The 15,231-nt window shown below is 42.1% G+C and overlaps 1 protein-coding gene, 1 non-coding gene and 1 pseudogene across 2 annotated transcripts in view; 1 reads left to right on the top strand and 2 right to left on the bottom strand.

Annotated features, from left to right (window-relative positions):
• The first annotated feature begins 97 nt into the window (after nucleotides 1–97).
• Nucleotides 98–15,231, top strand: part of S6kII (Ribosomal protein S6 kinase II) — a 30,875-nt gene continuing 15,741 nt past the window's right edge. The window contains exons 1-12 of the mRNA XM_050170070.3: nucleotides 98–377; nucleotides 4,016–4,063; nucleotides 6,078–6,212; nucleotides 7,910–7,991; nucleotides 8,080–8,160; nucleotides 8,265–8,344; nucleotides 9,309–9,415; nucleotides 10,037–10,214; nucleotides 10,926–10,996; nucleotides 11,085–11,173; nucleotides 11,807–11,974; nucleotides 13,450–13,571. Of these exons, the coding sequence (XP_050026027.1) occupies nucleotides 321–377; nucleotides 4,016–4,063; nucleotides 6,078–6,212; nucleotides 7,910–7,991; nucleotides 8,080–8,160; nucleotides 8,265–8,344; nucleotides 9,309–9,415; nucleotides 10,037–10,214; nucleotides 10,926–10,996; nucleotides 11,085–11,173; nucleotides 11,807–11,974; nucleotides 13,450–13,571 (1,218 nt within the window). The 5' untranslated portion in view covers nucleotides 98–320. The remainder of the gene's footprint in view (nucleotides 378–4,015; nucleotides 4,064–6,077; nucleotides 6,213–7,909; nucleotides 7,992–8,079; nucleotides 8,161–8,264; nucleotides 8,345–9,308; nucleotides 9,416–10,036; nucleotides 10,215–10,925; nucleotides 10,997–11,084; nucleotides 11,174–11,806; nucleotides 11,975–13,449; nucleotides 13,572–15,231) is intronic.
• Nucleotides 6,757–6,939, bottom strand: LOC126521765 (U2 spliceosomal RNA). Its single transcript, XR_007597284.1, has one exon. It is a non-coding gene; the product is annotated as a U2 spliceosomal RNA (small nuclear RNA).
• On the bottom strand, nucleotides 7,007–7,188 carry LOC126521764 (U2 spliceosomal RNA; annotated as a pseudogene).

The raw sequence follows: 15,231 nt of genomic DNA on the forward strand, positions 1-15,231 counted from the left end.
TAGCGTCATTTTGCTAGTTCCGTTTGTGTTCATTCCGAGGTGGCGTTTACCGCGGCAGCGAGGTCTGTTTCAGCGCGTCTGCGTGCCACATCTCGTATTCATCCATCGCGTTCAGTGTTCGCGCTGAAGTGTAGACTGAAGCCAATGAGCTAGTCTTGTGCCGGCTGGCGACGCCGCCCGTGCTTTAAAGGCTGGACCTGTGGCTGAACTTCCGAGCGCAAGCCATCTTGGCGGAAGTTACCGCCAGGAAACAGATGACATATATATGTGTCTGAGGGTGAAAGGTTTCAATCATATTACGATTTACGCTGGCGAGTATAATGCCGTTAGCTCAGCTTGCGGCGGACCCTTGGGTCGAGATCAAAACGGACTGCGGGGTGAGTGCGCCCGTCGCCTATTCATTATTCACCGTCGTCCCAACGGCGACGTCCCTGTAACACAAACATTGACCGGCATCGCTTTCTTTAACTTGTTTTTTTGCGTGGTTCTCCTGGCCGTGATATTTGTTGGCGTAGCTGGAGTAGCGCTGTAACCTCCCTGCGCCTTTCGGCGAACGGCTAGAGTATTTGACAGACCTGTTTATGAGGTGTTTTTAACACGGCGGATTCCATGTTTGTGCATCTGGCCATTATTATTAGCTCTTTTTCTCGCAACCATCTTGAGCTTTATCTTGTCTCTCCTGGACGCTGACTCAGGATCGCCGTAATACAGGGGCACGATCCGGCTTGGGATGTTTGCGTTGTGTATAAGCTGACGCGACGAGCTAACATGTAATCCTCGGTCACAGGCACTGCCATACGAGAACGTTGATAAGATAGATAAGTCCTGCGCGCATTTCAATCTTTGTATCGTTCTCTTTTTTCTCATCCCCCATATCTATCGTCGTTTTAACGTTTCAAGAAGTGCCGGTCGTGTCTAGTAGTGCGTGACAGGCACTTGGTACGATTAGAAGCGTTGAATAGAGGTTCCGTTGGGCGAACGAATGCCGTATCGTAGCGTACATAGCGCGCGAACCACCGTACTAGGAGCGGTGAATGCCGGCATGTCACGTAGTTAAAATTCTTCTCTTTTTCTTTGTTGGCTTATCTTTATTTCTTGTTATTTTTTTTTGCGTTGACGCCGTGTAGACTTCTCACATATCCGCTTGACGCGTTCTTCACGGTACGTGTGTACTGGAATGATAGGAACGCATAGGTGTATGCGCTCGGTACGGGAGCTCAGCACATTTCTTACTGTCTGAATATCTTTTTTCTGAAAATCGTTGCCCTGATTAATTTGAAACTCTCTTACTTCGTTGTGGTATCGTTTAGATAAAATTCAAGATCTCTTACATTGCCCCAACTTAGCGATCGCTTATGGTGACTAATAATCGCAGCACAGCATCGAGCTGCTGCGGTATTGTCATTTGATCCTGTTGCTCATCTTTCAGTATCACCTGCTAGCACCTTTCATTACATGGTGTTTGGAAACTGAGATCATGTGGCATAATAATGGTAAATTTTCGCTAAATTGTTTCAGTAAAATAGTTGATGGGCATGTTAGCATTTGTGAAAGGCAGCGTTGCTATCTAAATATTCCTTAGCCTCCTGAAAGAGACAGAAAAAAAAAAAAGATTTTATGTAGACTTTAATGCTGTAGGTCAGCTGTTTGGCATTGCTTTAGGTATGCATATGGAAGACTTGTCATAATGAATTACATGCAATTAATTACTTGGAATCAATTATTGTTTTGTAGTTCTGTGATTGATCAATTTCTTTTTTACTGAGTAATGCTCAGTGTAATTCAATTACTTTTTTCAATAATGAATTACATGTAACCACCTCATTGACGAGACAAGCTGTAATAGGTGATGCAGCTTTGAGCTCTTGAATTTGACAGGAGCGACATTAGAACTGTGGTCGTGTCATGCAGCAGCCTTGCGAATGCATATGTTCAGACAGGCAAACTCAGGCACTCAATATTTGTTTCGTCCAGAACGCTAAACCAAATGTTAGCTGACAAATTGAACTGGTGCTGCTATATAGCGATAGCCATTTCGGACTCATTAAGATGGAAAATTACGTGAGTTGAAGCTTCATGGTAGCTACAGCGCGATTAATGCGGATAAAAGGAATAGAAGGGGATACAATACGGTGCTGACTAACAGTTTGTTTATTGGAAGAAAACAACCAATATATAACACTCATCACATGACCAACACACAGCCCCCCCCCCACTGCTGCATACAGATAAACTATCAAAAACAACCATCATATCACAGAAAGTGCATGTTTCTATTGTGATACACATGTCATGGCTGATTAACCAACGTAACAAATTACTATAGCACGAGGCAACTCAATGGCTTTACCCAAGATCTAACAAGGCAGCCTGGCTATCAACCTTAATGAACCTAACTTCGAACGTTGATCAAAGAAATTCTCCTTCAGTACAATTTTTCCATCTTTTCATTGGCTGTACTGGGAGTGCCTTCCGAGCCTCAGGAAAAATGAAGCTCAGCACTTCATAGTGGACCAGACCCAAGCATTGTGGAATTGAGTAACCATAATCTTGTGTGCAATGTCTTTGTCTGTTACAGCACCACCCGTCTCACCAGCGCGAGTTTTTATAAGAAAAAGAGAGGATGACTGAAGAAAATTTTTCAACACAATTGTTAGTGAAGATAAACAATGTGTGAATAGCTGCAGACGACACAGTGAAAGAGCCTGGCCAGCTTGTTCTGTTTGCTCTACTTATGCAATGAAATCAAGAGTTTGACAGAAACCCGTCTGGTCGGGAGGAGACGTAGGTAGTTGAAAGTTGTATGCCGACTATAAAAATGAAATAAAACATGTTTCGTCTCCGCTCAGGAGCCTTGTTCACAATGAGGATGAACAAGAAGAAAATCTGGTCATGTACATTTCAAGATGTGATGTAAACACCATGCATGACCGTGTGAAAATTTGCCGTCGATACGATTGAGTGTGCATTCAGTTGTGTGGATGTCCAGACTCAAGATGAAATTGCGAAGCCAAATTCATTTCTTTGTCAATGATTCAACATATTGTGCAATGTTAGTAAATGTTGGGAAAAAAGCAACGTAAGAGTAATCAATTACTTTTAGTAATTACTCAATCAGTTTCATGGAGCAGCAATTCGTTGCTGTAATCAATTCCAATTTTGAAGGAATTATTTGTAAATGGCTACATTTTTTTATGTAACTTGTCCAAGTCTGGTCGGTGGGCATTTCAGCAAAGGTAATATTCATTGAATCATTCTGGTGAGCATCATATGGTACAACAGTACTTGGTATAATAATTATGTTTCACTGTAACAACAGGCCTGCAGTTGTGCAGCATTTGCATGCAAACATATGACATTGATATGTAAAATTTATAACTACTGCAATTTTCACTTTTGTCTGCACCATAATACCTTGTTGAATGGAAGCTGAACGAATACGAAATTGACTCCGTTTAGGAATAGTTTCATTGGCTGAATGAGAGAGATAAATTTAATTCAACAGAACCCTTTGTCTGTTAGCACTTCGTGATAGAATGCACGTAAGGAAATAAATGCCAGACTTGTTTGCAAACAGTCAGTTTGAAGACTTTATTGCACCATAAGCAACCCAATATTGTAGCAAGCTCTTGCAAAATAACAGATTTTGGCTGCTTTTGTCTATTGAAGCTTCAAGCTCTGAAACATGGAGCCATTCACTGGACAGTCTAAAATAATTCAAGCTTTGCGTTAGCACTTAGAGCCACCCTCTCCTGTGCCTTTTCTCTCTCACTGTAACTCTCCATCCCTCTTTCTTTTTTAAATAATCTTGGGTGATCGTGTTTAGAAGTTACAGTATTACAAGCATCATGTTGGTCAGTGTGTGCAGTTAGTGCAGTTGTTGCTGTGTCATTATATAACTCTGCCCCTGTCATCACTGCCTTGACTGGTATTATTTCTCAACTCTGGTTTGCCAGTGTGACATGCATATGAAATGAATTACCGTAACATAAATTTTGCGTTACTTGTCATTCAGGGTCCGCCAGGTGAAGACATGGCTGTCGACGAAAATGATGAAACACAAGTGAGTTATCAACATTGTTTGTTTAACATTGAGAGGGTTGGTTCTGTCAATTCCCTTTAAAACGAAGTCAATTTCCTTTTTAAAACGAAGCTTTCTATGTCTCACTGATTCGTCCATGACCACTGAAAACACACTGCAGGAAAGCCAACTTGCCCACCTGCGTAGAACACTACAGTTCACATTCGCAGTACCGTGCCAGCATCGACTGGCCAGCTGGTTAGTGCCTAATAACGGTGCGAAGCGACGAGCTCAGCAAGAAAGCTCAGTGGAAGCGCAAATCATGCTAGGCATGGCACCACCCCTGTCGCGATTAACTGAGCTTCTCTGCTTATCGGAGACAGCAAGTGCGTGTGAATACGAGCTCATCTTAGGATCTGGAAGAAAGAATCTAAGCCCCTTTCTTAAAGAAAGATGTTTGAATGCCACGCTACCCAGACTAACTGTATTTATCTGCCATTGCATTACCCACGTCACACAATGCATTTCCAGCCGTCGCCACGGGTAGGTCACGGATGCAGCACACGGCAGAAGAGGCTACCATATGCGAATGTAAGTGTGAGCGTGATTGTGCCCGTAAGGCTGCTTTCGTGTATCGGAAACGGCATGTAGAAGCCATACGGGAGACGCTTTTGCAGTCGAGCTGCCTACTGGTCTTGTGATCATCAGTGTGTACATCAGACCGAACACGTCTCGTGACGCGGAAACGGTCCTGGAAGAAATGATGAACACCTTAAAGCCACATAGTACGCTGATCCTCGTGTGCGATGACTATAACATCGATGTGGCGAATGAGCATGGCAAATGGATAGAGAGTTTATTGCTAGATCTCTACTCGTTGAAACTGAAGACACTACAGAGATCCACGATGCAACACCGTTCCTGCATTGATCTCGTGTTTGCAAGCAGGCTGTGTCACATTACAATGGCAGAGCCTCTGGCTGTCTACCACAGCGATCGCAAGGCAGTACTGTGCAAGTGTAGAGTCGTCCCTGAAAGTGTGAGTGTGGGCATGTCATCAACAGCTACATGATATAAAATAAAGGCTATGCAAAGTAACGAAATGTGTCTTCGTTAAACTTCAACATTAAAAAAATACAATCCTAAGTAAGCAATCAAATTGCATACGCATAGCATCGGGTCGCTCAGCATTTTTTGGGTTCATTGCTTGGTCGTTGGCTTTGGACTTTGATTCAGTTTGCACTGAGAGAAAGCTTCACGTTCAACCATATTTCTTTAAGAAAGGGCTTTGATTTTTCATGTGCACCTCGAGGCAAATTGTATTTTAGGATGTTGCCTCTGTGCACATTTTTGCTGGCAGCATTTCCAGGCACCTTTGTATATTAAAAAAAAAATTTATTGCTTTGCAGGCATTCACTGTTGTACATTATTTATCCTCCTGAGTGTATTCTGTGTCGTGGATTTGTTCCATCTATATAATTATGCTATTTTGTCTTTCAGAAAACCATAAAACCACTTCTTATAGTGTTTTAAATATCTGTAAAGGAACACTGTCCAATGTATTGGATATTGCCAATATTGCAAACACACAATTGCACTCGGTGCCCATTTATTAGTTTTTACATGTTCATTCGGTCATCCCAAACACCAAGAAATGCTTAAAAACATTTGGTTTCTTAAATAGGTACCCATATATTCACCCAATTCTGCGATGATCACTCTAACAAAAGCTCACGCTTTGGCAGTCCTCCTATTTTGCCATTTTAAAAGCTCCCGCTTTGGAAGGAAAGAAGTGCATATAGATCACACCCTGCAGATGGCAGCTCAGGTCCCAGAACAAACAAACTAAAAAAAACAACAGCAGCTTTTCATTGTGTCAGCTGTGTTTCTCTGGCTGCTGAGGCCAGCTGTCTAATGTTCAATATATTAGACAAATGGGATATTGAATACCTGCAGTCATCACCTGCCAGGCAAAACCAATCTTCTGATATGAATCTTTCATGATGTCTTGATTGAAATATTCCTATTTTAACTTGGGTGTTTTGTTTTCTTTCAGGACATGGAAACGAATGACATGGCAGAAGGGACGCACGAGATTGAGCTGACAAATGTTACAAAAGAAGGCCACCCAAAGGGCGATCCCAGTCAGTTCAAGCTCCTCAAGGTTCTTGGACAGGGCTCATTTGGAAAGGCGAGTTCTGCATCATTTGTCCTGTTTGTCTTTCTGAGTTCTCCAAAAACATGGGGCATTCATGTTTTTTCCAGTGCCCTAGGAAGAGTACTTTTATGGTCTCTGCTATGTTGCCCCGATTGGATATGTAGCACTGAGCTTGGTTTTGTGGGTTATAACATCCTGAAATTGCACACTGTATTACGAGGGACACTACAATGGAGGACTTTTTAGAAAGTTTGACCACTAGCACTGCTTAAATGTGCATTTAAATCTAAGTACACTAGTGTTTTTGCATTTTGCACCATGGAAATGTGGCTTCTGCAGCCAGCAATCTAACCCACGACCCCATGCTTGACAGGTTTTGCCATAGTCACTGAGCCACAGTAGTGGATGAGCATGGTTTTATGAAGGAACAAAGGGATTAAGGTCCAAAATCGGGCAACAAATGGAACATTAAATGGGATGTGCATCGCACTTAAAGTTAACCGTGGCTTAAGGCTTTACATTTTTAAAGCCAAGCTGTATATGGCTAGTTTCCAGTGGATCGATGTCTGTGGACCAAATGCCTTGGGCCGATCCCGAAGGTAGTGCAATACTGGGCCAACGCACGGCAGAGGTGGAGCAGGCTTCAAACACTCCACGAACTTGCAAAAATATGTTTAATAATATCTTGGGTCCAAATACAACCCGTATAAGATATTAAGCTGATAAGAACAGGTACTACACTTTGACCCGCATTGGCCATGTCTACGTTCGCACCGCGCTCGCTTAGTCAACATTCCAAGTGCTTGCAGATTTCCTTTCCTTCCGCTCTCCTGTGGGCTGATCCTGAAGATAGTGCAATACTAGGCCTACCTGTGGCAGAGGTGAAGCAGGCTTCAAGCACTCCGGCAACACTTGCAAAAATAAGTGTAATATCTTGTGTTTAAATACAACCTGTATCAGATATTAAGCTGATAAGAACAGATACTACACTTTTACTCGCGCCGGCCATGTCTACGTTCGCACCGCCTTTGCTGTGTCAGCATTCCAAGTGCTTGTGTATGTCCCTTCCTTTCCTTCCCCTCTCCCATGGTGGTGGTTCTGTTGAAACATTAACGTGTGTCTAGTTTCCTCCGGGTCCTCGGTCCCGTCGTCTGCATGAATGTAAATAAAAATCACGTAAATGAGTCCGTACCTATGTTAAAAATTCTGCGTCCCCTCTGTATCGTATACTAAACAGCTTCACTGGTCATCCACTTTTGCAGAGTGGAATGGCTCACGACTTTTTTTATAGCTTTTCATATGCTAAAAAAACTCAATGCATGTTCTGCACTGTGTCCTTGTCATTTATGCCAAATTGCACAGCCATGTGCAATTTTTGTTACACAGCCAGCCATATGCCATTTTTGTTTCTTATGTAAATAAATTTTAAAATGTTTGGCCACACCTGTGCTGCCACATTACAAGCGTTTGTCAGTATGAATGGATAAGCTGTCAAATTCCATATTTCCAAAAAGATGTTAGTGTCTCTTCTTGCCATTTTCAGACATTGGGCAAAAAGCTATGCATCATTAGACCATACTTTCACTACTTCCATTGTGTCATGATGTGCTTTGATGTTCTGCTGCTGTATAAACAGCTTGGTCGCTTGTGTCTGCATGACTGCTGGCATGAAGAATTTAATGGATGCTTCAGGAGGTGCCTCTAATTTCTTTCGTTGTGTTCACCTGTAGGTGTTTCTAGTGAAGAAGATTATGGGTCCAGATGCAGGCACATTATATGCCATGAAAGTGTTGAAGAAAGCAACATTAAAAGGTTTGCCTTGTTTGGAAGACATTTGTGTTCTGAGAAGGGCCTTTGTGTAGCATCCGTTTCTCATGTTGTCTTCTTTCTTCTTTTGCAGTAAGGGACAGGTTAAGAACAAAAATGGAGAGAGACATCCTTGCTGAAGTTCGGCATCCATTTGTGGTGAAGCTGCATTATGGTATGGTTCTCTTCACTGCACAAAATGAAAACCTTGGGCTGCCTAGTGCTTTATTGAACACATGCCTGCTTGCCTCCCCCTCCCCCCCATTTTTTTTTCTGCAGCTTTCCAGACTGAAGGAAAACTGTATCTAATTCTGGATTTTTTGAAGGGCGGCGATCTTTTCACAAGGCTTAGCAAAGAGGTGAACCTTTTTTTTTTCCTTCTCCTTTCACAGAGTGCTTACTGCTGCGTCCTGTTTCAATTGATTCTTTGTGTGCTGTATTTTACTTGTTTGTTGTTTGATGGCAGTGCACCTCATCACTAGGCTGTTTGTGTCATAGGCATTTACCGAGTTTGGTTTCATAGTGTGTCTCCACTTTTCTTATTTAGTGTTGTTTTCCGTGTGTGCTGTCTGTCCGTGAGCAGCCAACAGTGCCTTGATTGCTTTGCTAAGGAAAATGTTTGCAGGTTGCGGCTTGCATCATAATAATCCTCTAAACTGCCGAGTGTTTACAATTAAATTAAAAATTATGGGGTTTTATGTGTCATAATCATGCTCTGATTATGTGGCATGCCGTAGCGGGGGACTTCAGAATAATTTGGACCAGCTGAGGTTCTTTAATGTGCACCTAAATCTAAGTACACGGTTGTTTTTGCATTTTGCCCTCATCGAAACGACGTCGCCATGGCCGGGATTCGATCCTGTGGCCGCATGTTTAGCAGCCAAACACCGTTGCCTCTGGGTGGTGCTACAATTGACAGAGTCCTACTGCCTTCTCTTATTTTTTTCCTCGCTTTATGCTGTGCAATGGTGTGTGCTGTAAATGAAGCAGTTGGGGCACAATCGCAGAAGCATCTTGCTTTTCGAATGTTTGCTTCACCCCCTACGTCACAGAGGAGGCAGTGTTAAATTCCGGCTGCCGCTTTTCCGTGCTAAGGAATGCTGACAAAACCGTTGCACCGGTGAATCGCGAGTGAGCAAGCAAATGTTCGGAAAGGTAGATGCTTGCGCAATCTTGCCCTTGCTTTGTTCAGTAGTCGGGAAGTATTCTCCTTAGCACATTTCTTTCACTGCGAGTTGTTTTGCCTTGCAGTTATATGCGCCTCCATTTGGTATTTAAAACTTCTTATGGCCCGATAGTAAGAGCCCTTTAATGCTGTTTTAGGTCATGTTCACTGAGGAAGATGTGAAGTTCTACCTGGCTGAGCTTGCTCTCGCTCTGGACCACCTTCATGGCCTCGGCATCATCTATAGAGATCTCAAGCCAGAGAAGTAAGCTTGTTCTCTTTTCATACTTCTCCTCTTAGTCTTCTTTTTCATGTCTGAAGACATACTGCACTAGGCATGCATTTTGGAATGGTAGCATCAAAGACCAAATGCAACAAAATCTCACTGGCTAAATTGGTTATACACGAGTAGTTTATATACTACTGAAGCAATGTTGGCTAATCTGCAGTGCTGGTAATTGTGTAATTTTCTTTTAAGCAGCCTTCAAATATAGCACTGTGACAGACACATGTACCTGGTGGTTGACGGGTATGACGCAAGTCCCAGCACGTTACCTCCAAGATTTGCTACTTTTGCAAGCCTTTCGTGATGAATCTACTGATGTTTCAAGTGCAAAACTTTGCATGGAAGCTGGTTTCTATGTGTGCCAGGCTTTCTTAAGATTAGCATTGGCCTTTAACAATTAACATAATTTATTGTGCTCTCGAAGAATAGAGGCTCCATAGTGCAATTACTGGGTTGACAGCTATCCAGTAAAGAAATAAAAATGACACAAATTTTCTGCCTTTACTCCTTTTAAAAAAGTCTTAATTTATAAAGCTGAACAGGTGTAGAAGTCTTATTAACATCATTGCTTATGGGGTACTCAATTGGTTCATGTTGCAGCATTCTTTTGGATTCTGATGGCCACATAAGCCTAACAGACTTTGGTCTGAGCAAAGAAGCGCTCAATGACCAGAAGGCCTACTCTTTTTGTGGCACTATCGAATACATGGCACCTGAGGTCATCAACCGCAAGGGACACACAATGGCTGCCGACTGGTGGTCTTTTGGAGTACTTATGGTGAGTTGCATTTTCTCTTCTCGCCACATTGTATATGGCGTAAAACAGTTCTGTATACCTTTAAGAAACTGTACAACCTCTAGGGCATTATTTTTGTCTCAACAATTATCACCATTGATGACAACCTTTGGTGTCAGTTATGTGGTGTATTTAGTTTACAGCATGTGCAGAATTATGATAATGCTTGTGCAGGTACTGCAGGAGTCCTACTTGCAAATTAGTGGTATAGTACTTTAAAATGCTGTATAATATATCAGTTTTGTCCAGTCTGTATGTACCAGTGATGCAGTCTATAGAAGTATAATACTGTTTATTTTTTTGCTGGGCTGCAGCTTTGTGTTAACTGGGCAAGCATTGTGCTTCTTCTTTTTTCTTTTAATTAGTCAATTTTTTTCTGTTTTCAGTGATGTGAAAAACTTGAGGCCCTAAATCAAACTTCTGCTTCCAACAGTCGTTAGAATTTAGCTTTCTCCTAAATACAAGAAATCCAACTCGACTCAGTTCATTGCCTTTCTAATGAGACCATATTGGTGTTTCACACATCCTTGAATAGAAGAACCTAAGTGTGCCCTGCCCATTCAGGGCACATGCCTTGTATCACTATGACTGAACAATTGTGGCTAGTTCGCAACAATTCCTTAGCCCCACCATCAGCATGAGCAAAATTTTATAGCATAGTCCATTGCTCATTTCATGTTGCTTCACTTCCAGTTTGAAATGCTGACAGGCGGCCTGCCATTTCAAGGTACCAATAGGAAGGAGACAATGCTACAGATACTCAAGTGAGTCTCTCTGCTGTGGTCGCAAAATAGCTTGAGCTCCCTGCTTCTCTGTGTATGTGTTCAACACCCATTTTGTTGCTGTCTTTAGGGCCAAGTTGAGCATGCCGCAGTTCCTCAGTCCTGAAGCACAGAGCCTTCTTAGGGCATTGTTCAAGAGAAACCCTGCAAATAGATTAGGTGAGACTCCTTCATCCTTACTAATGTGCCATGTCTCCATTTATAGTGTCTTGAGGTCATTTTCCCCACAGGATCTAACGTAATGGGTCTGTGTCTATGGCACTGTGCTGCTGAGCTTGAGGTTGAAGGTTTGATTTCCGGCTTTGGTTCAGGAAAGGATGAGAAACAAAATCTCTTGTGCGCTGAGCTTTGAGTCTCCAGTGCTGGTGTCATTAGTCATGCAGCATGATGGTGTGGGAGATTTCAGATAATTTGTCGTAAATGGAGAGCATAGGAGAGAATGACAACTACAGTAATAACTGAGTACTGTCATTCTTGCAAACAAGGTGAATGGTTAATATGATGGTTAAAAATGTGATGTTATGATGTATGATCAACTTGTAATGTTGAGAAACGGCTTTTGATCTGTTAGATTCCTTGCCAAATCAAGGCATGGTAGGGCAGTGTGGATCATAACATTGTACTTGGTATAAGGTGCAACCATGATAAAATGCATTTCAGTAATTGCTTAGAGACCTTATGTAGTTACTACTGCAAGGTTCAGGGTTTATGTTTAGCAGGCCTGCATGAGGTACAAATGATGCGCGCATGTGACCCCCCCCCCCCCCCCCCTTTCTTTTTTCACTGTTCAAGGGTCCGGTCCAAATGCAATCGGCGACATCAAGGCACACCCGTTTTTTGCCACCATTGATTGGGGGCATCTGTACAGGAGGGAAGTGGTGCCTCCTTTCATACCAGCTGTGTCAAGACCAGATAACACACTGTATTTCGACAGGGAATTTACATCGAAGACGCCAGAAGGTCTGCATACTGATATATTGAAGAGTTGCTTTTGTGGCTGCATCCTAGCCTTGAGAATTTCTTTGTTATAAAGGCAGGCCAACTGGTGACATGCTGGTGTCAGAAAAATTCATACATGCTATGAATGTTAGCATAGATGCAGTTAGTGCACAGCTGGAAATTATTGCAAGTTGTGCATACAAATAGTCTCTTTTGACTTGGTATATTGTATATTTATGAGTATTACAGACTCCTACAATTAGAGAATTTCTTCAGTAGAAATTGATCCGTGGGTTAAAACATGCACCATGTCTTGCAGTGTAGCTTCACGCCAGTGGGCTCAGAATTATTGCCTTGAAGATATCTGTTGACGCTCGGTGTCAGTAAAGTTGAAGTGCTGCCAGGGTTTTAATTATTAGCCACATGGGGTATTGTAAGGTAATTCACTTCCGTAACCATATGGAAACAAGCTGTTGTCCTGCCAGGTAGGTAGACTTACCCTACGACCAGGTGCACTTATTTATTTAAGCAATGTGATTAAACTCTGTAATGCAGAGTGTAATGCAGTGAATTCATATTTCACTTTGAGAGTGCGGCAGTTAAAGTGGTGATTGAACACACACAAGATTGTTTGTAGGGTCCCTCATTGTTCCAATAATTGTGTGATATTCATGTAATGGGTTGAGCACTGGTGTATGTTGTTAATTGTGTGTTAAGTGCACAAAGCTTTTCTAAGGTGGCTTGTAATTGGAGTTATGGATTTTATGCAGGGGTTGATTATACACGAGAAAATATGGTACGCTAATTATGCTGAATTTTATTATTAAGCGAGCAATTGTGTGGCTGTGTGAATAGGGTGGCACATCATTGGTGTGGCTCGTCTTCTTTCATTCATCTGCTGATAATTGCTTATAAGAGACTTTATATGGCAGTGTCAGTGAGAAATGTTTGATCAAAATGCACGCATTTGTAAAGTAAGATGGCTTGTATGTGTCTTATTTTTAGTGAGGCAATATTTGATTTCCACAGTGCGTTAGAATGATTTTGTTCAGACATCTAGGCCTGTTAAGCAATTTGAGAGAGTATGCTATCCCCATGACATCAGGTTATAGTGGTCAGTCTGACCTATTGCAATTGCAATGCCTTTAGTCCCTTTAGCACATGCTGTTTGTACAAAAAGTGGCTAGATGTAAAGATTGCAGTGTCATTTGATCAGAGCAGAGTTCTTTCCTCACCCCAGCAAGTTGTAGCACAAATGTTCAAAGGTAGCACTTCATTCCATCCTTCTTACTCTTTGCTATGCTCTCTGCCCATTTTCTCACCTTACCTGTTTTCTTTTCTTCTATTGCAACAAACCTCGTGTTGCGCAAAAGATTTTACAGGTAATATTTTCTTTTTTGCCCATACTATGCTCTTTCTCTTAATTTATTTGCCTGGTTGAACTTTATTTTGAATATCACTTCTGTTTCTTTTGCCATGACTGGCTTTCTCCTCAGACTCTCCTGGAGTGCCTCCAAGTGCCAATGCCCATGAGTTGTTCAGAGGATTCAGTTTTGTAGCTCCTAGTCTGACCGAGGAAGATTATGTCAAAAGCAAGGACAACCAGTCCTCCAAATGGGTGAGTTTGCTGCATAGACTATATATAAAGCATGACACCATGAACCCGTGGCAGCACTGTTATCAAGTTTTGTACTCGCAAAAAGGAAATTGAAATGCTATGCTTGCAGGGATTTTCTCGGGAGGCAAGATTTGCCAAGTCTTTTAAAGCTTACTTTAAAAAGCTGTTCATCGAAGCATAGAACATTGAAGAGAAGCATGTGAACATAGTGATGTGCTCACGTTTTTTACTCTTTCCTGTACTCGTTTGGTTACAGAAGGAGCAGCAATAGACAACTGTTGCTGCTATAATATCATTTGTATGGACCGACTTAAAATAGAGCGGCACTTTTGATTGTTTCACACTTAACAGGTCAAAATGGCTACACATCTTTGTTATAGTGTGTCCTAGCTACACTTATTGCTTCGAAAATTCTTCAACACAGTAATCACTCTACTCAGCTGGAGCACAGATGTTATTCAGCAGGTGAGCACATCAGCGATTGGTCGGTTTGTTGCCTCCTCCTGATGTGATGGAGTAATACTTGTGGAGTCGATTCAGCACTGGTGAAGTGCTGACTGCACGCTTGCATAAAAATTTTTCTGAAACTATAATACAATCAAAACCTGTGATAACGAAATCCTCCGACAATGAAATATTTTTGTATTCCCGGCAAACATCTATAGGATTCAATGCATTTCGTACCTCTCGACAAAGAAATCTTGCTGTACTCCAAGCAACAACGAAATTTGCTGGAATGTAACCCCACATACTGTATTTACTCGCATAATGATCGCACTCGTGTAATGATGGCACCCCTCAATTTTGTCGTCAAAATTCGATTTTTTAAAATTTCCCGTGTAATGATCGCACCCCGAACTTGCCGAAGCGATATGTCGTGTGCCAAGTCTAGCTAAAGGATCGTGCTTACCATATGTTGAATGCTACGCGAACGACTCAACACAAACCAAGCAGTCTTCTCGCACCAAACATTCTTAAGCAGATGCCCTATTTCATTCCTTTCATCACTTTCCGCACTTCCACGACAAAAAAAAAAGCTACAACCAAACTTAACTTTATTATGTGTAGGCTTCATAATGGTTGTGGTCAACAACAAAAAAGGCTCCTTTCGATTCTTCTAGTGTGCACTCGTGGGCACGCAACAAATCGCCAGCGGCAACGATAGCAGCCATGTTTACACTGATACATTAGAAGTGTACGCCATTGATACGCCGACGCTTGTAACACAGCTAAGATATTCGCCTTCCCTTAGCGGAAACCTGTTGTATTAGGATAGTAGTGAAGACAAATGCCGCAGTTGCCGCAGCATGCCCGCCATGTGTTCCTATGTCACTGGCAGCTAAGTGCGCCTATCTGTTTCTGTCCCCTCAAAGTGGACATGGCTGCGTTATTGCCGCAAACTTGCCGATATTAACAATATTATTCATTACCGATATGGAAGAAACTGTTTCAACGCACGTAATGTACTCATGAGAAGAAAAAAAATTGCGTTCGGCACGTTCGGCTTGCTCCGCCGGCTGCCATTTTTGTTTTGGTGTCCCGCACTACATACCTACATACAGCGGCAGCCGTCTATTTGTTGACATGTTGTCATCTCGCAGGAAATGCAGGATGAAAAGAATTTTTTTCTTTTTGTGGGAAATTTAACCCGCGTAATGAT

This window comes from Dermacentor andersoni, chromosome 6 (assembly GCF_023375885.2).
Source record: "Dermacentor andersoni chromosome 6, qqDerAnde1_hic_scaffold, whole genome shotgun sequence".
Lineage (NCBI taxonomy): Eukaryota > Metazoa > Arthropoda > Arachnida > Ixodida > Ixodidae > Dermacentor > Dermacentor andersoni.